The sequence below is a fragment of the Lacerta agilis genome, chromosome 18 (genome assembly GCF_009819535.1).
Source record: "Lacerta agilis isolate rLacAgi1 chromosome 18, rLacAgi1.pri, whole genome shotgun sequence".
Taxonomy (NCBI): Eukaryota; Metazoa; Chordata; class Lepidosauria; order Squamata; family Lacertidae; genus Lacerta; species Lacerta agilis.
In genome coordinates, this window is record NC_046329.1 from 68,174 (window position 1) to 93,642 (window position 25,469).

The following is a 25,469-nucleotide window of genomic DNA, read 5'->3' on the forward strand; positions in this document are numbered from 1 at the left end:
AAGCAGTTTGGCAAGGACAGGCACTTGTAAAAGCACCGAGCATTATTATAAAAGCTAAGGCTCTCCTTATTTTTCACCCTGCTTTCTTCCTAATTTCATTTCACTTTGGCCTCATTCTCTGTCTTCTCTGCGTGGAATCCTGGAGTTGGGACCCTGAGGGCCATCTAGTCCAACCCCCTGCAATGCTTAAGGACAACCTCTCCCCATATGAACTGACCTTGATCCTGTGTTCAACCTCTGAGGCCCTTCTTTGTGTTCATCCTCTATGAGAGGTCCAGAGGACAGCCACATGAGAACGGGTCTTTTCTGCAGTGGCTCCCCATTTGTGGAATGCTCTCCCCAGGGAGGCTCACTTTGTGCCTTCATTACATATCTTTAACATTTACCGGTATCTATAACCAGGTCTTTGGCTGATTAACATTCTATGGTCTTTTCAATTTGTTTGTGGGATGGGGAATTTATTAGATGGCATCGTTTTTAGGTGGTAGAGAAGAGAGAACAAACCCACGAAGCAGCGAGACTGGACTTAAATGATGGTTTATTACAACAAACTTAAAGCAAGTAGGTGTTATCTCCCTGCAGGCAAATTCAAACTGCTCCTTCAGCACAAACAACACACAAAACAGCACGGAACTTAACAGCAACAGTTCTTAAAGCTACACACACCTTTTCTGTTTCTTTGCAGAATGATTCTTAACAGAACTATGAGTTTGTTTTTGTTATATTATGTATTTAGTGTTCTCGTTTTGCATTTTATGTTGTAAAGCACCCTGTGAACTTTGAACAAAGGATGAAATATACAAATTTAATAAACAAACACAAACACCACAAATGGGTTTGCTTTCCATGTAACCACCTATGGATGCTATCACAGCCTCTCAGCCGATCAGCTTTGCAGGCTTCCCTGCTGCAAATAAGCATGCTACAATATGGATGACCTTTCATGTCTCAACAATGTGCCATCTTTCAGCTTATTAAATTTTGTTATTAAATTTTTAACTTGCAATCAAGGTCCTCCCAAGGGGGCTCTGTCACTGATGTTTCTGCAATTTGTAAACGTGCTCCCCGTGATTAAGCGCTTCCAAATCAGATAATTAATCCATAAATAAAGTTCTTTAATCTGTTGACAGGCTTATTTTCACCCATTTTCCTTGCCATCAGAGAGGCTTTATTCACTCTGCCTTGTCGCAACAGAAAGGAGATGCAAGGCAATTTAATTAATTTCTATAAATGGCCCCTTTATTTAAATGAGGGCAAGAATGTTCTCATTTAGCCTGAGTGATAACAAACCGTCCTTGGTTTCTTTGTACCGCTGGATGCCTGATGTTAATCTATGCTGATTTTTGCTTTTTTGCAAGTTTCAACACAGAAGGGGCTTGGGGAGAGAGACCCAAGCAAGGATGCACAAAACACTTAAAATTTTAAAATAGGGAATTCATCTCCCTGCTTTCATTCAGTTTCAGGGCCTCTTGAAAATCATGGAACGATTACCGGTATGTTTCCCCTTTTCTACTTGATGACTGCTGCACGCTGTTTTATTGTTATTTTATTGCGCTTTATTGCATTTCTGTACACTGCCCTGGGAGTCTTGCACTGAGTCAGAACGTCTAGAGGAGGGATCTTTCATGTGTTCCATTCCATAAGAGATTGGGAATGTAAGAAGAGCCTGAGCTGATCCAACATACACTTCTTATGTTCACATGATCCATTTAGGAATAGGGTGCTGCCCTACCAACCTCAGTCTTCCCTCACTTGTTCCCCACCTGCCTGCCTTGTTTCTTGTTTGTTTCTTTTTTCTTTTTCTTTTTTTTTGTTTAGTCATTTAGTCGTGTCTGACTCCTCTTGACCCCAGGCACTCCTGTCTTCCACTGCCTCCTGCAGTTTGGCCAAACTCATGCTAGTCGCTTCGAGAACACCGTCCAACCATCTCGTCCTCTGTTGTCCCCTTCTCCTTGTGCCCTCAGTCTTTCCCAACATCAGGGTCTTTTCCAGGGAGTCTTACCAGTCTACTGTTGGGCTCCCTGACTTCCGCCCTACCCATCCCCATGGGCGCACGGTGCCCCAACACGAAGCCCACAAGCAAGATGGACACACAAGAGCAACTTTCCCCTCCTGAGGTTTCCCTTGCCTGCTTCCAACAGTGGAGGAAGGGCAGAGCCATCGTGACTGGTAGCCATGGATAGACTTGGCTTCCTCATCTTCTTTTGAAACCATCTAGTTTGGTGGCTATCACTACTGATTAGGGCTGGGTGATATCTGGTTTTCAACATCGCGGTATATCACCAGCTAAACATCGCAATATACTGATACATCAGAATGTCTGAAATGGGGATGGAGCTGTTTTCAGCTTCGTGATATATCAGCAGCTAAACATCACGATATGCTGATATATCCCAATGTCTGAAATAAGAATGGAGTTATGTAGAAGCATTGTCTGGCTTCACAATTTTCCCCCATTGTGATTTTTGTGCATGCATGCATGCGTGCGCGCGCACACACACATACAACACTATATATTGCCAGGTCAAAAATTATGAAACTGATATCACAATATGAACTTCAAACTGGTTTGGGACGATATATTGATGCTATAAAATCAGTTTTGTTAGGTGCTGCAGAACTCTTTCCCCCTCTCCCCATTTTGGTGGATTCCCTCCCAAAAGAATCATGATGTTTGGAAGTCTGAGTGGCAAGATCTCTGCCCTGACATTGAACAATAACCCTGTGTCATTGTCTTCTTCAGAGCCACCTTCGTTCACATGATCTTGTGCAGGAGAATGGGGCAGGCTCCGACTCGGACAGTTTATGTTTTCTTCACAGAAGCGGCGGTTGAGTTTGAATTCTACGACAAACTTCTGGTCTCGCGGATAGCCCAGATCTGTACAGTGCGTACCTGGACCCCTTGATTGTCTTACCACTGTGGGAAAAGGTCCCCATCCCTAGGCTAGAACTTGGCACTTAAGTTCTGTGTGGAAGGGGGTGGGAGAAAGAGGAAAAGGGGGTGCCAGGAAGAAAAGGACTGGCCCCATTCACTTTAGCTCTGGCCTTGCCCACGATTGGCATGAAGCTCCCCCAGCCCTGCCCAGGGAATGAGGCCCTCATTCAGAGGGAAGGGGAAGAGTTGCTTGCTGCTATCTTGTTGGGTTATTTTCCACAGGGTGATCTCGGTAGGAGGCGCACCCTGAAGAAAAAGTGGACCTCGTTTCTAAAGGCCACCCTTGTCTGCTCAGCTCCTGAATCAGATTTTCAGTTCAATGTCCTCCACGCTGTCTTCATGATCAAAACAACCAACTGGCAGGAAAGCATCTTTTATGGGATTTTCACCCAGCATGTGGTAAGATTTTCTCACAGCCGTAAGAACATAAGAAGAACGCTGCTAGGCAGCATCCTTCCTCACAGTGGCCAAACAGTTGCCCCAAAGGGAAGCCCTCATGGAGGACCTGAGCACAAAAGCCCAGAGGCATAGGAAGGTCAGGTGGTACCCGGTGCAGAAAATTTCTTGTCAACCCCCCCCCCAATTGATTCCCCCCCTCCAAAAATGATTTTACGTTATTTCATATTTTCTTACAAAGGAATACCGTATATCGCGGCGTATAAGGCGACTCGGCGTATAAGATGACCCCCCAACTTTTAATGTGAAAAAACAGAGTTTGGGGTATACTCACCAGCCCGGGATCCATGGCTGCTGAGGCGGCGGCAGCGGCGGGGAGAGCGTCCCCCGCGCCACACAGGAGATTTCCGCGCTTGCCGCCCAAGCGCACAGCGGCCCCCATGGCTGCTGAGGCGGCGGCAGCGACGAGAAGCTCCCCGTCGCCGCAAAGGAGGCCTCCGCGCTTCCTGCTGAAGCGCAGGACGGCCTCCACGGCTGCTGAGGGCGTCGGCAGCGACGCCTGGGGCAGCGGGGAGAAGCTCCCCGTCGCCCCAAAGGAGGCCTCCGCGCTTCCTGCTGAAGCGCAGGACGGCCTCCACGGCTGCTGAGGCGTCGGCAGCGACGCCTGGGGCAGCGGGGAGAAGCTCCCCGTCGCCCCAAAGGAGGCCTCCGCGCTTGCCGCTGAAGCGCAGGACGGCCTCCACGGCTGCTGAGGCGTCGGCAGCGACGCCTGGGGCAGCGGGGAGAAGCTCCCCGTCGCCGCAAAGGAGGCCTCCGCGCTTCCTGCTGAAGCGCAGGACGGCCTCCACGGCTGCTGAGGCGTCGGCAGCGACGCCTGGGGCAGCGGGGAGAACCTCCCCGTCGCCGCACAGGAAGCCTCCGCGCTTGCCGCCCACGCCCAGCCCGGGCTCCATGGCGGCTGAGGCAGCGGTTGCGGCTGGAGCGCCGGGGAGAGGCTCCATGCAACCAGTGGCGGTGGCGGAACTCCGGGTCATGATGTTGCCGGCGTACAAGACGACCCCCGACTTCAGAGAAGATTTTCGGGCTTAAAAAGTCGTCTTATACGCCGCGATATACGGTAATAACAAGTAATAATAATAAAAAAAACTTTTGTTTATATCCCGCCCTCCCTGGCCAGTCGGGCTCAGGTTGGCTAACATCAGATACATAACATTGGTATAAAATCAAACAATAATTAAATTACCTCCTAAAAACATCTCAAAATCAAATTAAAGTCTAATTAGATGGCTTTCCACAGGGTTAGGGTTGGGAACAGTAAGTGTTCTCTGAACTGAAATTTCAGCCTTCACAACATAGGAAAACAGCCTAGTAAACAGCTATTTTGTTGGAGGAGGGTCAAGATATTAACCAATATGCATGAAATTTCATATATAGCTATATAATCCCTAGTATAGTAAGATAAGACCTTTGGAGCAGGCATTTAAAAAAAAGTTTTTTATGTACCGCCCTAGTAGGGCAGTGATTGTTCCTTGATAATTTGTCACATGGAACATGGGGCGGTACGCCCCCTACTCCCCCCTCCCTTGCTACGCCCCTGCAAAAGCCCTCTCCCCTCCTGTACTTTCCAGCACCTGGATTTGGAGGCAGAGCCTGGCCATCAGGGCCAGGACCAATCAATAGCCTTCTCCTCCGTGAGTTTCTTTTAAAGCCATCAAAGTTGGCAGCCGTCACTGCCTCCTGTGGCAGGCAGTTTCATAGTTTAAATGTGTGCTGTATGAAGAAGGACTGTGTTATAATAATTCTAAGGTCTCAAATATAGAATAAATGTTCATAAATGCACAAGGTAAGCACACATACATCAGTAAATAAATCACATAGAATCATAGAGTTGGAAGAGACCACAAGGGCCATCCAGTCCAACCCCCTGCCAAGCAGGAAACACCATCAAAGCATTCCTGACAGATGGCTGTCAAGCCTCTGCTTAAAGACCTCCAAGACTCCACCACACTCCCTGGGTAGCAAATTCCACTGCCGAACAGCTCTCACTGTCAGGAAGTTCTTCCTAATGTTTAGGTGAATCTTCTTTCTTGTAGTTTGAATCCATTGCCCGTGTCCGCTTCTCTGGAGCAGCAGAAAACAACCTTTCACCCTCCTCTAGATGACATCCTTTTATATATTTGAACATGGCTATCCTATCACCCCTTAACCTTCTCTTCTTCAGGCTAAACATACCCAGCTCCCTAAGCCGTTCCTCATAAGGCATCGTTTTCCAGGCCTTTGACCATTTTGGTTGCCCTCCTCTGGACACGTTCCAGCTTGTCAGTATCCTTCTTGAACTGTGGTGCCCAGAACTGGACACAGTATTCCAGGTGAGGTCTGACCAGAGCAGAATATAGTGGTACTATTACCTCCCTTGATCTAGATGCTATACTCCTATTGATGCAGCCCAGAATTGCATTGGCTTTTTTAGCTGCTGCATCACCTGTTGACTCATGTCAAGTTTGTGGGTCTACCAAGACTCCTAGTTCCTTTTCACATGTACTGCTCTCAAGCCAGGTGTCACCCATCCTGTATTTGTGCCTTTCATTTTTTTGCCCAAGTGTAGTACTCGGCATTTCTCCCTGTTAAAATTCATCTTGTTTGCTCTGGCCCAGTTCTCTAATCTGTTAAGGTCATTTGAAGTGTGATCCTGTCCTCTGGGGTATTAGCCACCCCTCCCAATTTGGTGTCATCTGCAAACTTGATCAGGATGCCCTCAAGCCCATCATCCAAGTCATTGATGAAGATGTTGAATAAGACTGGGCCCAAGACAGAACCCTGTGGCACCCCACTAGTCACTTCTCTCCAGGATGAAGAGGAGCCATTCATGAGCACCCTTTGGGTTCGGTCAGTCAGCCAGTTACAAATCCACTGAATGGTAGCATTGTCTAGCCCACATTTTACCAGCTTCTTTACAAGAATATCATGGGGCACCTTGTCAAAGGCCTTGCTGAAATCAAGATAGGCTATATCCACAGCATTCCCTTCATCTTCCAGGCTTGTAATTCTGTCAAAAAAATGAGATCAGGTTAGTCTGACATGACTTATTTTTCAGAAACCCATGCTGACTTTTAGTTATCACAGCGTTCCTTTCTTGGTGCTCACAGACCGTTTGCTTAATGATCTGCTCTAGAATCTTTCCTGGTATTGATGTCAGGCTGACTGGGCGGTAATTGTTTGGGTCCTCTCTTTCCCCCTTTTTGAAAATCGGGACAACATTTGCCCTCCTCCAGTCTGCTGGCACTTCGCCTGTTCTCCAGGAATTCTCAAAGATTACTGCCAGTGGTTCTGAAATCACCTCTGCCAGTTCTTGTAATACTCTTGGATATAGTTCATCTGGCCCTGGAGACTTGAATACATCTAAATTAGCCAAGTATTCCTGTACTACCTCCTTACTTATTCTGGGCTGTGTTTCCCCTGCTGAATCATCTGCTCCATATTCTTCAGGTTGGGCATTGTTTTCTTTCTTGGAGAAGACTGAGGCAAAGAAGGCATTGAGGAGTTCTGCCCTTTCTCTGTCCCCTGTTCGCATTTCACCATCTTCTCCTCTAAGTGACCCCACTGTTTCCTTGTTCTTCTTTTTGCTACGGACATACCCAAAAAAGCCCTTTTTGTTGCTTTTAACCTCTCTAGCAAGCCTGAGTTCATTCTGTGCTTTAGCTTTTCTGACTTTGTCTGTACACGTACTGGCTATTTGTTTGAATTCCTCTCTGGTGGTTTCCCCCTTTTTCCATTTTTTGTACATATCCCTTTTGAATCTTAACTCAATTAAAAGTTCTTTAGATAGCCACCCTGGCTTCTTTAGGCACCTTCCATGTTTCCGTCTCACTGGTATTGCCTGAAGTTGTGCTTTTAATATCTCCCTTTTAACAAGCTCCCAACCATCATGAACTCCCTTCCCTTTTAGTATTTCTGTCCATGGGATTTCACCCAGCATTTCCCTAAGTTTTCTGAAGTCGGCTTTCTTAAAGTCTAGAATTTGAGTCTTAGTATGCTTGGTTGCTCCTTTCCGCTGTATAATAAACTCCAATAGAGCATGGTCACTCCCACCTAATGATCCTGCCACTTCTACTCCACTAACCAGGTCATCACTATTGGTTAGGACCAGATCTAAAATGGCTGATCCTCTTGTTGCTTCTCCCACTTTCTGGACATTGAAATTGTCTGCAAGGCCAGTGAGGAATCTGTTCGACCTTATGCTCTTGGCTGAGTTTGACATCCAACAAATATCAGGGTAGTTGAAATCCCCCATTACTACTATCTCACTTCCTTTTGAATGCTTGGCCATCAGTTCCAGGAAGGCATCATCTGTGTCCTCAGTTTGGCTTGGGGGTCTATAGTAAACTCCCACAATGAGATCACTGTTATTTTTCTCTCCCTTAATTTTGACCCAGATACTCTCAACTTGGCTATGGAGTTTCAAATCCTGGATCTCTTCACAGGTATACACATCCCTGACATATAACGCTACTCCTCCTCCTTTCCTGTTTGGTCTATTTCTCTGAAATAGATTGTATCCCTCTATTACTACATTCCAATCATGAGACTTATCCCACCAGGTTTCAGTGATGCCTATTATGTCATACTAGTGGTTTAAGCCCGTTAAAATAACGGGCGCTAGAACATATGTGGTTTGAGGCGAGGAACCTACAGCCCTCCAGATATTGTTGGGACTCCAACTGCCATAAGTCATAAGTCCAGTATAAAGGCCTCTAAGCAGAGTCCTCTCACATCAATGGTGATTTAATATGAAGCTACCAAAAGAGCCTTTTCTTTGAACAATCCAGTCTTTAATTATGGCGCCTCAGCTGAGCAGTTCTGAGGAGCTCCCTTTAGGCTCCTCGTGGCGAGTGTGGCGGCGGCGGAATTGCAGGCGCGGTGCATGCGGTCCCGAGGCGGGCTGCACCCGCCGCCTCGTCACTCGCGCTCGCGCACTCTCTTTCCCTCGGCGGCTAGTCCGCCGCCATGTTGCTTTGGGCCTTGGCTGCTTCCGCCCGCCCTTAGTCTCTCATCGCCCGCCCCTCGCGCTGGCCGGGCCCCGGCGGGAGGTGGATAAAGAGAACCGCAGCCAGGGCGAGTAGAGATGCTGAGGGAGACGCCGCCGCTGCTGCTACTCTCGCCGCTCGTGCCATGTCCGGCAAGGAGGGGAGGACGTGAGGTGAGACACCTGTCAGGGGCTCTTGGCCCGGACAGGCCGCCAAGGGCCACCCGCCGTGCTCCCTCCCCTGGAGGCCGAGCGGGCGGCGGGAAGCCCGGCTGGTGGTGGAGCCGAGCGCGGGAACCTTCCTCCCCTGCCCACCCCACGCAGCGTCTCAGGCGCCACCGCCGCCTGCAATGGCGTGCAAGAGGCGAGTCGGAGGAGGTTGCTGCTGCCGGGCAGGCTGCGGGCGGCGGCGGCAGCAGCAGCAGTGCCGGGAGGTGGCGGGCCGGTGGACAGCACGGCGGCAATAGTAGCCTGAGCAGCAGGAAGAGAAGCGGAGGGAGATCGAGAGGCGGCAGGGCTTTTGGAACTCGACTCTCCCGGGTAAGGTGCCGCGGTGAGCGCTCCCGCTCTTTGCAAGGCCTCGGGGCTCTGGTTTCAGCGGCGAGAGCGGCAGCATGGCCTCCCTTCTCGGCTTCCCCTCTCTTCTGGCGCGCCGGCGTTCCATTTCAACCGCCCCGCTTGAACTGCTGGCGCTGCTCGCGGCCCGATCTTTCTCCATCCAATCCCTGTGTCCCTGGGGCACATGCGCAGTAGCGCAAACCCAGAGACACACAGACTGGACGCAGAGACACTTGCATTATATATATATAGATTTAGTTTTCTGTACCAAGAGCTCAAGTTCATCTTGTTTATTTCCCATGCTCTGTGCATTAGTATACAGACATTGAAGACCATTGATCATTCCCCCATGGATCTTATTTAAGGATATTTTCCTCCCACCACTAGGTCTGCATGCTGTTTGCTCCATTTGGTCCTTGACATTTGGATGATCATCTTCAGTACTTGATAGACTCCTACCTTCAGGACCACTGTCTCCCTCCCCCACATAAGTCAGTTTAAAGCCCTCCTGATGAGGTTTTTGAGTTTCATGGCAAAAACATTCCTTCCAACCCTTGTGAGGTGCAGCCCATCACTTGCCAGAAGTCCATCTTCAAGAAACTGCAGACCGTGATCTAAGAATCCAAACCGTTCCTGTTTGCACCATTTGCGAGGCCAGTTGTTCACTTCCCCTATTTTCCGCCCTCTCCCTGGGCCATGTCGTTCAACTGGGAGGACAGATGAGATGACAATTTGTGCATTTAATTGCTTCAACTTCCTGCCCAGAGCCTCATAATCACTTTTGATCTTCTGGAGGCTATGGCTTGCAGTGTCATTGGTTCCCACATGGACCAAAAGGAAGGGGTATTTGTCAGTGGGTTTAATGATTCCTTGCAGCCGTTCTGTTACATCTTTGATCTTGGCCCCTGGGAGACAGCACACCTCTCGAGACATCTTGTCAGGCCCACAGATGACTGCTTCTGTACCCCTCAGTAGGGAATCCCCTATCACCACTACATGCCTCTTCATAGGCTTGGTTGGGATTCTTCCATGTGCTGTCTCTTCCAAGGTTACCTGCATATTCCCGGAGGACTGACTTTGGTGCTCATCTTCATATTCCTTGTCTTCCATGTTACGGGAGAGCACTTCAAATCGATTCTGTAGTTCTAAACACTCAGAGCGATCCCTGGGCCTTCTACTTCTCTGAGTCACGTTCCTCCATACATCTAGCTGCTGTGTTGGGGAACTGACCTCCTCCTCAGGGATGTCCCCTGTCTCCACCTTGGTGCAGATAGTGTGCTCTGCTGCATCCAAGAAAAGCTCCAGCTCATTGGTTCTCTGGAGTGTAGAAACACGAGCCTGAAGTTGCTGGACCTTGTCCTCCAGTAGGGCAACCAACTTGCATTTGCTGCAGGTGTAGCTGCCTACATCCTTTGGCAACAACACAAACATGGCGCAGGAATTGCAAGTGACTACAGTTGTTACCTCACCCTCCATCTTGAAAAGCTTGAAGTCGGGGGGGAAGGAGAAGAAGCCTAGGCTCTCCTCTAATATACGTGTGAGACTTGCTGCCCTAAATTTAAAAGATGAGTCAAACTGTCTCCCAAGCTCAGCTCACCTGCCTCCTTCCTCAGTCGCTGCAGTCCAAGCACTGTCTGAAATAGTTATGGGGGGCAATCCTGATGCCATCTTGATTCTTAATAACCCAAAATATTTCCTCTACAGAAGGAAATAGGTATATTGGAGAAACCTTTCCCAGTAGTACTTTTCACTTACAAATCCTACAAAATCTGTTTTAAGGGCATATTTGTGTATGAATAGGGTGGGCCTGGGACCCGGGTGGCGCTGTGGGTTAAACCACAGAGCCTAGGACTTGCTGATGAGAAGGTCGGCGGTTCGAATCCCCGCAATGGGGTGAGCTCCCGTTGCTCAGTCCCAGCTCCTGCTCACCTAGCAGTTTGAAAGCACGTCAAAAGTGCAAGTAGATAAATAGGTACCACTCCGGTGGGAAGGTAAACGGCGTTTCCGTGTGCTGCTCTGGTTCGCCAAAAGTGGCTTAGTCATGCTGGCCACATGACCCGGAAGCTGTACGCCGGCTCCCTCGGTCAGTAATGCGAGATGAGCACCTCAACCCCAGAGTCGGACACTAATGGTCAGGGGTCCCTTTACCTTTACCTTTTAGGGTGGGCCTGTGACCTGGATTGAAGAACTACAGTATTTAACATCTCAAAAGAATGGCCAGACTGCCCAGGTAATGCAGTCAGTAAAACATTATCAGGTATCCTGGCAGACAGCAGAGATGACACACACTCAATCCCTCTTTCTGTGATGTATGTATGATGCTTTTAGTTACGGGTAAGTTTTTGGCTAAGGGGTTGGGCAATGTCTAAAGTATTTTAAAGTTTCTGCACACTTTGTTCTTGGTCTCTCACATCCTTGCAAGGAGGGCAGAGTACTCTGTTGCAACAGAAAAATAAAGATCTGCCTTACTTTCTCTGGTTAGAGTGGAAGAGGGAGAAGTGAGGCGAATACTTAAGGAGGTAAACATGAGGAAGGCCACGGGCCCTGATGGTGTAGCTGGTAGGATGCTGAGAGACTGCTCTGATTAGCTGGCAGGAATCTTTATGAAGATTTTTACCGGTAATCAGTCTCTAGCCCAAGCCACTGTTCCATCCTGCCTGAAATTCACTACAGTGGTACCCTGCAAGACGAATGCCTCGCACAACGAAAAACTCGCAAAACGAAAGGGTTTTGTGAGTTTTTAGTTGACTCGCGAGACGAATTCGTCTATGGCCATGCTTCGCCAGACGAATTCATCTGGCGAGGTACCACTGTAAGCCGGCCTGGAGCCGCGCAACACCGCGTTTTAAGGCTGCAGCAAGCGCTGCAGCTTTAAAACACGGCGCCGCGTCGTAGCTGAAAAGGCGTACCTTTTGGCTCCGGTGGGGAGGGGTGCAGTCAGAGCGTGTCGCCATCTTGGGGTCCACTGCGCATGTCTGGACATGCGCAGATGACCCCAAAATGGCGGACACGCTCCAACTGCACCCCTCCCCACCGGAGCCAAAAGGTACGCCTTTTCAGCTATGGTGCGGCGCCGCGTTTTAAAGCTGCAGTTCGCTCGCTGCAGCCTTAAAACGCGGCACCGCGCTGCTCTGGTGCCGGCCTGCGCCCCCTCCGACCGGCGCCCCCGGACTTTTTTTCCCATAGGAATGCATTTCCCATAGGAACGCATTTTCCCATAGGAACGCATTAATTAAATTTTAATGCGTTCCTATGGGAAACGGTGCCTCGCAAGACGAAATTTCCGCAAGACGGAACGACGGAAGGCGGAACGAATTAATTTCATCTTGCGAGGCACCACTGTACTATAATACCCCTGCCAAAAAAGCAAAGATAGACAGCCTGAATGACTTTTGTCCTGTGGTGCTAACACCCGTCATAATGAAATGCTTTGAAAAACTAGTGCAGAATCACATTATATCATGTTTGCCAGTGGGACTTGACACTTACCAGTTTGCATATAAGGGGAAGAGATCCACGGAGGATGCTGTGGCAATGGCACTACATGTTGTCCTGACTCATCTGGAGAAACAAGGGAACTATGCGAGACTGTTATTTGTAGACTTTAGTTCTGCATTTAATACTATTCTCCTGCATAGACTGGTGCCCAAACTATTACACCTGGGACTTCCGCCGAGCTTATGTAGGTGGATATTGGATTTTCTATCAAACCGTTCCCAACAGGTCAGGATGGGTTCTCTCATGAATATGGGGGCGCCGCAGGGGTGTGTGTTGAGCCCGCTGTTATATATGCTCTATACATCTGACTGTGCTCCCAAGTACCCTAGTAATAAGATCATTAAGTTTGCAGATGATACAACGGTGGTTGGTCTAATTACGGCTGGAGGGGGGAAGTGGCCTATAGGAAGGAAGTTGAGCAGTTGGTGGAGTGGTGCAGGGAAAACAATCTATTCCTCAATTTAAAGAAAACAAAAGAAATAATTGTGGATTTTAGGAAATGTAAATTGAATATTCAACCACTTAATTTCGAGGGGTAGTGTGTGGAACAAGTCTCAGTGTTTCGCTTTCTGGGAATGGAGTTGAGAGATGATCTAACGTGGGGAGCAAATAGTAAAGATCTGATGAGGAGAGCACAGCAGAGGCTATACTTTCTGAGAATCCTCCGGAAAATAATCTATCAAAGGACCTGTTGAGGGCATTTTACCACTGTACGGTAGAAAGTGTACTAACCTATGGTCTAGTTACAGGTAGGTAGCCGTGTTGGTCTGCCATAGTCGAAACAACATAAAAAATTTCCTTCCAGTACTCTAAGGTGCTACTGGAAGGAAATTTTTAATTCGTTTAACCCATGATCTGTGTGTGTGGTTTGGGAGTTTCATGGTTGGGGAAAGAACAGCACTGTCCAAGGTTGTAAAGTTAGCGGAGAGGATAATTGGGTGCATTCTTCCCACTTTGGACCAAATTTATGCCTCCAGGTGCTATAAGAAAGCAACAGACATTGTGCAAGATAGTGTGCACCCCGGAAATGATCTTTTTTTAGCTTCTGCCTTCTGGAAGGAGTTATAGGGTCATAAAGACCAGGACCAGCTGCATGAGAAATAGCTTCTATCCAAGAGCGATTTCTGTTCTGAATGCAATGAAAGGCAGTCTGTGAGGGAGGGTCTGTACTCAGATATGGGGTATCAGAGTTTTAAGGGTAAATTAGGGGAGGTAACAGAGTTTTTAGGGGGTTATTATGCAGAGGTGGGATGGGTGGGGATAGCAGGTTGATGGTGGTTGTAAGTTTGATGTAGATGTTCAATTTCGTTCTGCATTGGACAATGACAATAAAGATTATCCTATCCTATCCTACCTCCATCCATTCTTCCCATGGACTTAGGGGACTCAGAGCCCGTTGGGGAGTTGGGCAGCAAAAGCCAACCTCCAGTTTTTCTTTCAAAAAAGGGTGGGGAACATGTGCTGTTGTAAGTGTAAAGCAGAAACCCCAACCACCATAGCAGTGCAACTACACCAGCCTTCTTGGTGTGTTTTCCCTGCAACTCCCAACAGCCCAGAAAAGAGCACATGGCAATGATGACAGAACTACATCAGCCATCCCACAGAAATGGCAGAAAAAGCATCACTAAAGGCCCTCTAACATGGCAGCAACCCAAGCTTTTATTGAGGTCTTGTGAATAATTGACAGATACAACTTAAGGGCGGCCCACATTTTGGAACTCTGGTTTGACTCAAGGCAGAAGTCTCCTTTGTGAATAATTTTCTCCCCACTGCTCCACCCTTTCTGTTTCTGGCTTTTTCATATGAAGAAGCTTTGTCACCAAAGGGTGATTGGGAAAAGTGGGCATCTCAAGATTGCAATTAGCACCTGAGAGACAGTGAATGCATCGTGCAGACTGTGTGGCTGAGCTGTGCTGTTGTCATTGTTTCCGCCGTCTGTAGAATGAATGAATGAATGAATGAATAAATAAATTATTATTTGTACCCCGCCCATCTGGCTGGGTCTCCCCAGCCACTCTGGGCAGCTTCCAACAAATATTAAAATACATTAAAATATCACAGATTAAAAACTTCCCTAAACAGGGCTGCCTTCAGGTATTTTCTGAATGTCAGGTAGTTGTTTATCTCCTTGACCTCTGATGGGAGGGCATTCCACAGGGCGGGCGCCACTACCGAGATGGCCCTCTGCCTGGTTCCCTGTAGCTTTGCTTCTTGCAGTTTGAGGGAACTGCCAGAAAGCCCTCGGTGCTGGACCTCAGTGTCCGGGCTGAACGATGGGGGTGGGGACGCTCCTTCAGGTATACAGGACCGAGGCCGTTTAGGGCTTTATAGTCATACATATATATATATATAGAGAGAGAGAGAGAGAGAGGGAGAGAGAGAGTTAGTTATATAAGTTATTGTTGCCAAACCACTGCTGGAGCAAATGGGAGAGAAGTGCCTGTTTCTGTAAACAGTAAATTGGTAAAATAACCAATTGTTTGTTTATTTGGGAGGTACTGTAGTTCACTGTGGTGAGCCACCTGCTTTGCATACAGAAAGTTCAATCTCTGGCATCTCTTGTTTGGGGGGGAAAGGTAAGAAAGGGAAAGATCTTTCTCTGCCTGAGAACTTGGACCATGCTAGCTGTACAATATTTGGCTCGTTGGACAGCCAAGGATAAGGCAGCTTCATAGGCTGAGCCCAAATCCCCCCACCTTCAGAGATGGCTGCCTCTTGCATCTCTGCATGATTTGCTTCTTCCACTTCTGAAGAGTGGGAGGGAGTTTTCATCTTATTTGTGGACATATTTCTTCTTCAGACGAATCCTTTGGTTGTTCCTGAAGCAGTGAGGCATTCTGGAAATATGTGGTCTGTCGCAGAATGAATTTCTTTTTCATCTTGTTTCAGGGGGAGATTGGACATCTCCGCCATTTGTGCGTTCAGGATGGAAGCCGTTCAAGACGTCTTCCAGAAAGGAAACTTCAAAGGCCCCCTTGCCGTTGAGAATTCACATGCAAAATGGGTGGTGCACAGGGGAGAGGTCCCCACGCCTCGTCCGGGTGCTGTAAGTTGTCCCCCTCCCTTCCCTGGTTGACCATCTATGCCCCCATGTGGTAAGTGTTCAAGTGGATATCACTTGTTTGTACCAAACAGGTGAACGTCTGAATAAAAGGAATACTGTAACCATCTTTCTTTTTCTAGTGCCTCGACATTTCTGCCAGGCACCAGCAGGGATACAGCTCTTCCCTTGACTTGCCGGACAGAGTCCTCCAGTTTGCCAGGGACCACCCCCTGATGGATGGCACCGTGAACCCCATCGGCCGCCAGCCGGTGTTGTTCAAAAGAGGCGTGCGATACACACATCTTGTGGTAGACCAAACTAGCGGAATGGATAATGCAACGTACGACATCCTTTTCCTGGGGACAGGTATGCCAACTTCCTAGATTGGGAATCGCCAGCATGGCACAACCAGGTGCCTGTGTACCCTCTTCTACCTCCCATGGCATCCGCTGAAGGTCTCGGGAAACATCTCCAAAATCTGCCATGCTTGAGAGACTCTTTGCTTTTCCTGCTCAGTTCCTTCTTCCGTTGACTCAGTCTCTTTCATGTCAAACACTCCCTCTCTAAACATGCCTTCCTTTCCCTGGGTGGCAAGATGGGGTGGTCATCCTCCCATCTGTTCCAAACAAAGGAGAGGGACAAAGAGCTTCTTTCTTGGAGCAAGAGTGGAGGGGGCTGATGTAGGCCTCCTCCCCCCCCCCCCCGCAATAGGGACATCCCCTGGGAAGCAGGGGATGTCCCTATTTTCATCAGATAAATGTGGGAGGATATGGAGGTTATGCGAGCCCTGAGCCAAGGAGATAAGTAACTACACAGACCTTTAGAAGACATCTGAAGGCAGCCCTGTATAGGGAAGTTTTTAATGTTTAATGTTTTATTATGGTTTTTCATATATGTTGGAAGCCACCCAGAGTGGCTGGGGCAAGCAGTGACTTTACCATGGTCTTTTTCGCTTCATTGTCAGATGAATAAAGCACCTTTTTAGGAGGGCAGGAGTCTTAACTTCACATTTTTCCTGCTTTTGAGTAATTTAGACCATGGTTCCTTCAAAACAGTGGTCCCTTCTCTTCTTCTCCCCACCTCATTCACTTTAATTGGAGTTTAAAAGTGTGCTTGATTTTGTGCAGATAAGGGCTATTTGCATAAAGCTGTCAACCTCCAGGGGGGGATTTTCATTGTGGAAGAGTTACAGCTGTTTCCATCTCCAGAGCCTGTGCAGACACTCAAGCTGGCCACACAAAAGGTAGGACATCTGTCCTGATCCATCCATTCTGGTTTCTCTCAGTTACTCATATTTCTGAAACTTCAGTTCAGTTTTCTACAATTCTGCAGCAAGTAGCAATTTTTTTTCAAGTTTTGAAAATCCAGTGACATTTGGGTCCGAATTTCTCCCCATGTAGACCTTTTTTGTTGCAATTTCCCCTTTTGCAGAGCAGTTTCCCCCAGCACAATGCATTTTTGTATGTTAGGCATTTTTATGCACAGTTTAACCTGTTGTGTCAATTTTGTACATGTTGCCTGGCTGGAGAACTGCAATGCCAGATCTGGAGAAATTGAAATTTGAAAGAGTGGCTGCCTTTTGGCTTGGCCTTTAAATGCCTACATGGGCTGTGCAGCATGGCACCACACCTTCCTCACCATTTACCCTCTTCTTTTCCTTTCACATCATTTTATTCATTTAGTTATTGCATTTGTACCCCACAGTTCCCTCCAAGGTGCACATGCTTCTCCTGCTGCTCCTCTAATCACCACAACAGCCAGGCGGAGAGGCAAGAACTGGCCCACTGCTGCCTGGTGAGCTTCCTGACGAAGTGGGGATTTGAACCATGGCACCCCAGGTCCTAGCATGACATGTCTTATTCTGCCTGTCCTTTTGCGTGTATCTCTTTCATATACAGTTTAGTCCAGTGCAGGAAAGATGTCTTAGAATCAGAGTTGGAAGGGACCACAAGGGTCATTTGCCCAACCCTCTGCAACATGTCCAACATGGAACCCATGGCCCTGAGATTAAGGCTCTCGTGCTCCATACCAGCTGAGCTACACCACAGTCTTGTCTGCTTGGTGCTCCCTTTCTAGGGCCTGTTGTATGCTGGGTCTGCCTCCCGGCTCGTGCAGCTCCCTGTGGCGACCTGCAGCCGGTACAAGTTCTGCCTCGATTGCGTCTTAGCCAGGGATCCTTACTGTGCCTGGTCACTGCCTCTTTGCGCCTGCATCAACATGGCGAACTGGTCTGGGGGTTTGCGGTGAGTAGCACAACCCCTGCCCTGTTGGATACATAATAACAATAGCTATTAGCATTTATGCAGCATTTGAGAGGGTTTGAAAGCTCCGATGTGCATTATTTACCATTCACATATCGTCACCGCCTCTCATTTCACTCTGAGCCCTCTAGGCGACCTCCGTGCCCGTAACTGAAATGAACACACATTATTCTTCTGCTTACTGCTGCTTCCACCTCCCTTAGCTCAGTGGCAGAGCAACTGTGTGGCATGCAGAAGGGCCAGGATCCACCCCAGTGTCTCTACACAGGGCTGGGGGGAAACCCCATCTGACACCCTGGAGAGCTGCTTCTGGGGCAGATGGACCAATGATCTCTTGGTGTAAGGCACCTTTCTGTGCTTCTGTTTCAATAAGCTCTTAAGCCAAAGCCAGGAGGACTGGAATCTTACTTTATCTTTAAGGGATGGAGCATGCAGAAGGTCTTCTGCATCTCCAGGCAAGACTGGGGGGGCGGGTAGACTGGGGGGGCGGGTAGCTGTTTTTGGACTACAGTGCCAATCATCCCTGACCCCTGTTCCTGCTAGTTAGAGATGGTGGGAGTTGTAGTCCAACAACAGCTGGAGACCCAAGTTTGGGAAACACTGGAGACAATCGTGAGCTAGATAAACCAGCGATATGACTTGACACGAGGCAGCTTTGTGGTTTTCTGTGGAAAACTTAGCTCTTTCTAGTCTCATGAGGACTAGAATCTTAAATTTATCTGTAAAGGAAGGAACAGTGGTCTGACTCAGTAGGAGCTCCCCTCTGTACCCCTGTAAATCAGAACCTTCCCTCAGAACCATGAGGACTAGGATCTTAGTTTATTTTGAGGGGGAGGACCATAGTTCAGTGACAGAGCCCTTCATGTCCAGGAGATCTCATGTTCCATCACCAGCGGCTCCATATAGGGCTGGGGGAAAGCTTCTCTGTCTGTTACCAGACATCGAACTGGGCTGGCACAGTGTGCTTCCCACCTACCAGGCTCCAGCCCTGCTTTTGCAGAGAATGAACGCTCAAGGTGAGGCTTTGAAACCCACGCACTCTCAGCCACACTTCAGTGTGCGCCACCGAAGCACATTGTTCTCTGCTCTCTCTTCACAGGAGAGTCCCTGTTCGCTCTGAGCCCCTCAGCCATGATTCTGTGAATTTCAAGGCCAGGCGAGGATTCTTTCTGAGGGAAGTGGTTGCGCAACGCCAAATACTTTTTCATGCCTGCATGAAGTACTCATGTTCATTCGCCTCTTCCTCCCTGCAGGGATCTGATTCAGAGTGTCAGGAATGGCGATGCCTCCAGGTGCCCTGAAGTGGGTAAGGGAATGTGTTTTTATATGTTATTATTATTATTTCCTGGAGATAATAGGGTCGGTAAGCAAGTGCTCTGCCTGGATGTAGTTAGCCAGTACACAAGTGGTGTTCAGGGCCAGAGGATAAACTGGGTAGAGAAACACATGTAAATTTTACCTTTCTAAAGCTGGTGCCATAATGATCCATAGGATGCCAAGTTTTTGTTGTTGTTGTTCAGTCGTTCAGTCGTGTCCGACTCTTCGTGACCCCATGGACCAGAGCACGCCAGGCACGCCTATCCTTCACTGCCTCTCGCAGTTTGGCCAAACTCATGTTAGTAGCTTCGAGAACACTGTCCAACCATCTCATCCTCTCTCGTCCCCTTCTCCTTGTGCCCTCCATCTTTCCCAACATCAGGGTCTTTTCTAGGGAGTCTTCTCTTCTCATGAGGTGGCCAAAGTACTTGAGCCTCAACTTCAGGATCTGTCCTTCTAGTGAGCACTCAGGGCTGATTTCTTTAAGAATGGATAGGTTTGATCTTCTTGCAGTCCATGGGACTCTCAAGAGTCTCCTCCAGCACCATAATTCAAAAGCATCAATTTTTTGGCGATCAGCCTTCTTGATGGTCCAGCTCTCACTTCCATACATTACTACTGGGAAAACCAGAGCTTTAACTATACGGACCTTTGTCGGCAAGTTACAGAAGGTATATATTATGTGTCCAGAGCAACTGCTCCATCTGGTGCGCCGGCTGAAAGTCTGAGGTCAGCAAACTTTTTCAGCAAGGGGCCGGTCCACTGTCCCTCAGACCTTGTGGGGGGCTGGACTATATTTTTTGGGGGGGAAATGAACAAATTCCTATGCCCCACAAATAACCCAGAGATGCATTTTAAATAAAAGCACACATTCTACTCATGTAAAAACACGCTGATTCCTGGACCGTCCATGGGCCGGATTTAGAAGGTGATTGGGCCGGATCTGGCCCCTGGGCCTTAGCATGCCTACCCATGCCGGAGACCTACCTGCCCATGGACTGTCTCGCCAGAGTGGTGCATGTTCTGGTTATCTCCCACTTGGACAACTACAATGCGCTCTCTGTAGGGTTACCTTTGAAGGTGACCCGGAAACTACAACTAATCCAGAATGTGGCTGCCAGAGTGGTGACTGGGAGCGGCCGCCAGGACCATATAACTCTGGTCCTAAAGGACCTTCACTGACTCCCAATGTGTTTCTGAGCATGATTCAGATTATTGGCACTGATCATTAAACCCCTAAATGGCCTTGACCCTATATACCTGAAGAAGCGTCTCCACCTCAATGGTCCAGCTAAAGAATCATTAAAGAAAATAAAAGATCTCAGTTGATGGAAACCACAGGAGGGAAGAGGTGCTCTACTCTTGCTTGTGGGCTTCTGTTTGGGGCATCCGCGTGGCCGCTATGCAGACAGGAGGCTGGAGTAGAAAAGGCTGGCCTGACCCAGCTGCTGAAGGGCTCTTATGATTTCTAAATGGATCCTCCATGGACAGAGCCAGTCTACCTTAGAAGAGTGGTAAACAAGAGTGGGAGAAAGCCACTGCTGTCACCACCTCTTTCTGGCCTTCCCTTTGCGGGAACCTGGTTTTTGCTGTAAACCGCAGGAGGGGAGAGAGGACTCTGGTGCTCGAATCCTGCTTGCTGGTTTCCCATTGGGGCAGCAGTTTGGCCACGTGAGAATACAATGCTGGACAAGAAGGCCCCCTGGCCTGATCCAACTGATCCAACGTTCTTAGGCTAAGGAACTGCTACACCCACCCACTTTCAGAAGTTGCCCACTTTTTGTGATTAGGAGATGTGCTGAAAAGCGTGAGATAAACCATCAAATGATGGAAAGTCATATACCCCCCCCCCCCGCAAAGAAATAAGGACAAATGCTGTCTGAAGAACAGAGATCAATGCAACTTCTTGATGCTCAATAAGCAAGTTATCTGGAGAAGCACCTTCTCTCACACGCAGTCTTATTATGACACTTGTCTCTTCCCCCCACCACCACCCATGACTCATAGAATCATAGAATTGTAGAGCCGGATGGAACCCTGAGGGCCATCTAGTCCAGCCCCCTGCGATGCAGGAATCTCAACTAAAGCTTCTCTGACAGATGTCAAATATACAATTAAAACATTCCTGTGCTTGTGCAGGATCTGCAGGAAAAGGGCTGGGAGATGGAGGCTGTACACGAATCTGCACACCCAATGGGGAAGGGAGTTCAGGCACCCATCCAGGCAGCGGGGAGGCTGCCAGGGGTTGAGGTTTCAAAGGTCATGGGGAGCCACAAACCCAGAGGTGCCTGTCAGTCACAGAGCTTGAGAGACAAGTCAGAAGTGAGCAGCCAGTGTGAAAAGGCTGCTCTTCAGGACAAGGCTGCAGCTAGTGTTTTTGTCGTTTTCTTTTGTGAATCAAACAAACAAACAAAGAAATCCTCAGGGTATCGAAGAGAGGAAAATATTGACCTGTTGGGCAGCATGCTGTTGCTTAAAAGGCACATGGCCCAAGTAAGCCCAGGAATCCTCTGACCTTGGTGTGACCCAGCAGTTACCGATTCCAGCTGAGAATGTCGGTGCCATAGAACCCCTTTGGCTCCATCCTGTGGAGGCCCCTAGGCAGTCTCCGCCCCCCTCTCTAGTGGGATAACAGTGAACTAAGAAGGCTTGGTTGTAATTTTCTTTCAAGATCAAATCAATATTATTTTGATTCGTTGTCATGGGGCCCCTAAAATGTGTGGGGCCCATAGGTCAGTGCTTATTCTGCCTATTTGGTAATCTGGAACTGCCCTTCGGAACTTGACTTTGCCTGGCAACAGTGATGTCGCAGGCGGGTGGGTGGCCAGGAGCCATGCACCTCCTTTCTAAAGAGGCTGTTGCTTTCTCCATGGTAACAGTAAAGCTGCTGTCCTCCACCCAGATATACAGACACTCGTGCCCTCGCAAGCCTGCAGGCACTTCTCACATGCACCTGAAATGCACTTTTGGCATCAGAGGCCATGAATGCATTTTCCTGATTTTCCACTAGTGGACGCTGTGCCATCCAGTTCCCCCTACCCTCTCAGGCAACTTCTCAGCCCTCCATGCAGCTGGGAGGTTATTATGTCTACATTGCAAACAACTACATGATCTTGAATCATAGATTCATAAGAGTTGGGAGGAACCCTGGGGATCATCTAGTCCTACCCCCTGCAGTACAGGAATATGCAGCTATCCCTTATGGGGATTGAACCTGCAACCTTGGCATTATCAGCATCTCACTCTAAGCTATCACTTAAGGGCAAATCATTACTGTGCCCTCAGAGTCTGATTTGAACCTAGGATCACAGTTGCTGCTTCTTTGGTTAATTGCATGCATCTCCTTTTGAATCTGCTGCATGGTGACCTCTGATTTAAAAAAAGCTTGCCATTGCTCCCACATGCACAGATCCCTCCCTTCTTTTGATAGCGTGAACCCCCTCCTGACTCTAGAGAATGGGACCGAAGGCATGTTCACTTTTTCCTTTTGTAGTCATTCTATTCAAAAGCTGCCACCTTTAATTTTTAGCCCCAGGCTGAACCCAGAGAATTCCCGGGTGCTGGGGAGTGAATGCCAGCAGGATCACCAACAGCGGCTTGCAGCAGAGATTGTCAGTGCAATTGCTGCTGAGCGCATCTCGTACAAGACGGCAAATATTAAAGAGCAGAAAGCGCATTAAAATTTCAGGAGCCCCAATCCTCCGTGCAGCACATGTTAAGCAGTGCTTCCAAAGATGCAAGGTGGGGGAAACAGCAAGAATCTCTGAGAATCTCTTTCTCTGAGAGCTACTACGCAAATGGAAAGGTCTTTCCTATAGGGGTCAAAGGGACAACGCTCACGTTGGCTGAATCAATCTCAGGATCACAAACACACCTAGGCTGCCATGGCATGCCATCGTCAGAACATCATTTATTGCTTTATACCATCCATCTCCCACCCTTCCATCACAAACCAGGACCTCATTGCTGCTAGCTACCACCCTAAAACCCTCAAGTGCTTGTAAACTACAAAGCAGCCACAAATGGCAGGAAAAGGACATCAGCAGCACAACCCAAGTCAAATCAGGTCTAAGAGCACCCTGAAGAAACAGGTGCGAGCATAGATTAAATGTGCTTCTAAATACTATTGCCCTAAATAATATTTATTTACTGTATATCCAGCTCAGCCCAGAGAGCTCAGTTGGTTAGAGTGTGGTGCTGATGATGCCAAGGTTGCAGGTTCAATCCCCACATGGGACAGCTGCATATTCCAGCATTGCAAGGGCTTGGACTAGATGATCCACGGGGTGCCTTCCAACTCTATGAGTCTATGAAATATCCACCTATTTAACAGGTGATTTACTGACTCATTTTTGACCTGGGATAGCTCAGTTGGTAGCACATGAGACTATTAATCTCAGGGTTGTGGGTTCGATCCACACGTTGGGTGAAATATTCCTGCATTGCAGGAGGTGGGACTAGATGGCCCTTGTGGTCCCTTCCAGCTCTACAATTCCATGATTCTAAATGTGCAAATGGGGTGGGGTTAGCCAACTCTGGGTACTGCTACCAGAAAGTCACTGTCCCGCATTTCTGCCCTCTGCACCTCAGGTAGTGGTGGGGGCCATTGCAACTGGTTACAGGGTCTGTGCTCAAGAGCATAGAGGGCTTTTTAAAAAACACAAGGACTGGAAGGTTAAAGCTATTTAACAGTGACTTGGAAACTACAACTAATCTGGAATGTGGCAGCTAGACTGGTGACTGGGAGTGGCTGCCAGGACCATATAACACCAGTCCTGAAAGACCTACATTGGCTCCCAGTATGTTTCCGAGCACAATTCAAAGTGTCGTTGCTGACCTTGAAAGCCCTAAACAGCCTTGGCCCTGTAGACCAGCCCAGACACTGAGGTCCAGCTCCGAGGGCCTTCTGGCAGTTCCCTCATTGCGAGAAGTGAGGTTACAGGGAATCAGGCAGAGGGTCTTCTCAGTGGTGGCACCTGCCCTGTGGAATGCCCTCCCATTAGATGTCAAGGAGATAAGTAACTATACAACCTTTTGAAGATATCTGAAGGCAGCCATGTATAGGGAAGTTTTTAATATTTAATGTTTTATGTATGCTGGAAGCCTCCCAGAGTGGCTGGGACAACCCAGTCAGGTGGAGTGGGGTACTACTCCTACTAAAAGTAATCATAATAAGAGGCAAAACAGTGCAAGGGCTGTAGGAGGAGGTTGGCAAGGTCATTGAAATGATGGAAGGAGGCGAGTGTAGCAGAAGGGTAACCACCTCTGGCTTCTTTCCTTTCTCAGCTAAGAATGCCAGGAGGCTCCCTGTCACCCTGGGTAGCAGCCCACAACTCAGCTGCAGCTCTCTGTCCAACCTGGCTACGTCTGTCTGGACATTCAATGGGAGCAGCCTGCAGGACGAAGAGCCCAAATATCTCTTCCACGCCCGGGGACTGGTTGTGTTTAACATGACGGCTTCCGACGTTGGGCTCTACGAGTGTCAGTCTGTTGAGACATCCAACGGAAGAGAATTCCGCATCTCCATGTCCACCTATTTTCTTTACCTTCAGCAAGAGAGCAGCTTCACCATGGCTCCCAAGGGTGAGCCATCAAATCGGGAGTGCACCGTCTCTGTAGCTCCAAAGTTGCAGCCCTTGGCATCTCTCCAGACGGAGGACCCAGCAAGGCTGGAGCGACCTCAGAGATTCCAAGGGCTCTCGTTCACATTGGTGCTTTGGGGGGGGAGCCTTTGCCCTGCTTTTCCTTTCCTTGCTCTCCTGGAACCTTTACGAGGGCCACCTCTCTCTCCCCTGGAAAGGTGTGTGGAGCAGGAGGTCAGAAATGGTGGATGCTGTTGGGGTGGTGAGTCCTGAGCCAAAGCAAACAGTCTTGATTCAGGGAAGCTTGGCTGCCTGTCCCATCTCTGGCTCGGCCAGCGAATCAGCCCTGCTGGCAAGCTCACCCCAAGAGGCATGCAGCGCAAAGGCAAAGCAGACCACCAGCCTCGCCGCAGGCAGGGCAGCCTGCAGTTCCTCAAACTGCCTGGTCAGCAAAGTCCAGCTCACTGATGAAGAAGGCCTTGCAGCATGACGGCCTTGGTAGAGGGTCTGCACCACGGAAACCCCACGAACTGTCCTATTGTGTGCCCAGAACCCCCATTTTCAGAGGGTTTGGAAAATAAATAAAAAAATAAAGTTTATGCCAAGCTGCCTTTCTTTAATGTTAACTCGGCAGCTTAATTCCCATGTCGTCAAGCTGCCATTGTGTCCGTTGGGCAAAACTGTGACTGCTTGTCCCTTCCTTTGCCAGGATTCCTTTTTTTGTTATGCTGGTCAGCACAGTTGTCGGAAACTTAGTGGCGCATGGGGGGAGCATGTGAGTCCCTGGGCACTCGTTGCTCATCCGAATAGCGAACGCAGCTGGTGAGTGCTGCCATGATTGCCCCCAGAACAGGGT

The 25,469-nt window shown here is 48.7% G+C and overlaps 2 protein-coding genes across 2 annotated transcripts; both read left to right on the forward strand.

The window, feature by feature from the left end:
* Nucleotides 1–2,751: 2,751 nt before the first annotated feature.
* Nucleotides 2,752–15,580, forward strand: LOC117039550 (semaphorin-4D-like). The gene is made up of 3 exons (XM_033136704.1): nt 2,752–2,885; nt 3,158–3,334; nt 15,300–15,580. The coding sequence occupies exons 1-3, from the start codon at nt 2,760–2,762 to the stop codon at nt 15,393–15,395; spliced, it is 399 nt and encodes a 132-aa protein (XP_032992595.1). The 5' UTR covers nt 2,752–2,759; the 3' UTR covers nt 15,396–15,580.
* An 813-nt stretch (nt 15,581–16,393) lies between these two features.
* Nucleotides 16,394–25,174, forward strand: LOC117039549 (semaphorin-4D-like). The gene is made up of 4 exons (XM_033136703.1): nt 16,394–16,696; nt 17,530–17,696; nt 18,968–19,020; nt 24,318–25,174. Exons 2-4 carry the CDS (start codon nt 17,671–17,673, stop codon nt 24,884–24,886), a joined length of 648 nt encoding a protein of 215 aa, XP_032992594.1. The 5' UTR covers nt 16,394–16,696; nt 17,530–17,670; the 3' UTR covers nt 24,887–25,174.
* Nucleotides 25,175–25,469: the final 295 nt, after the last annotated feature.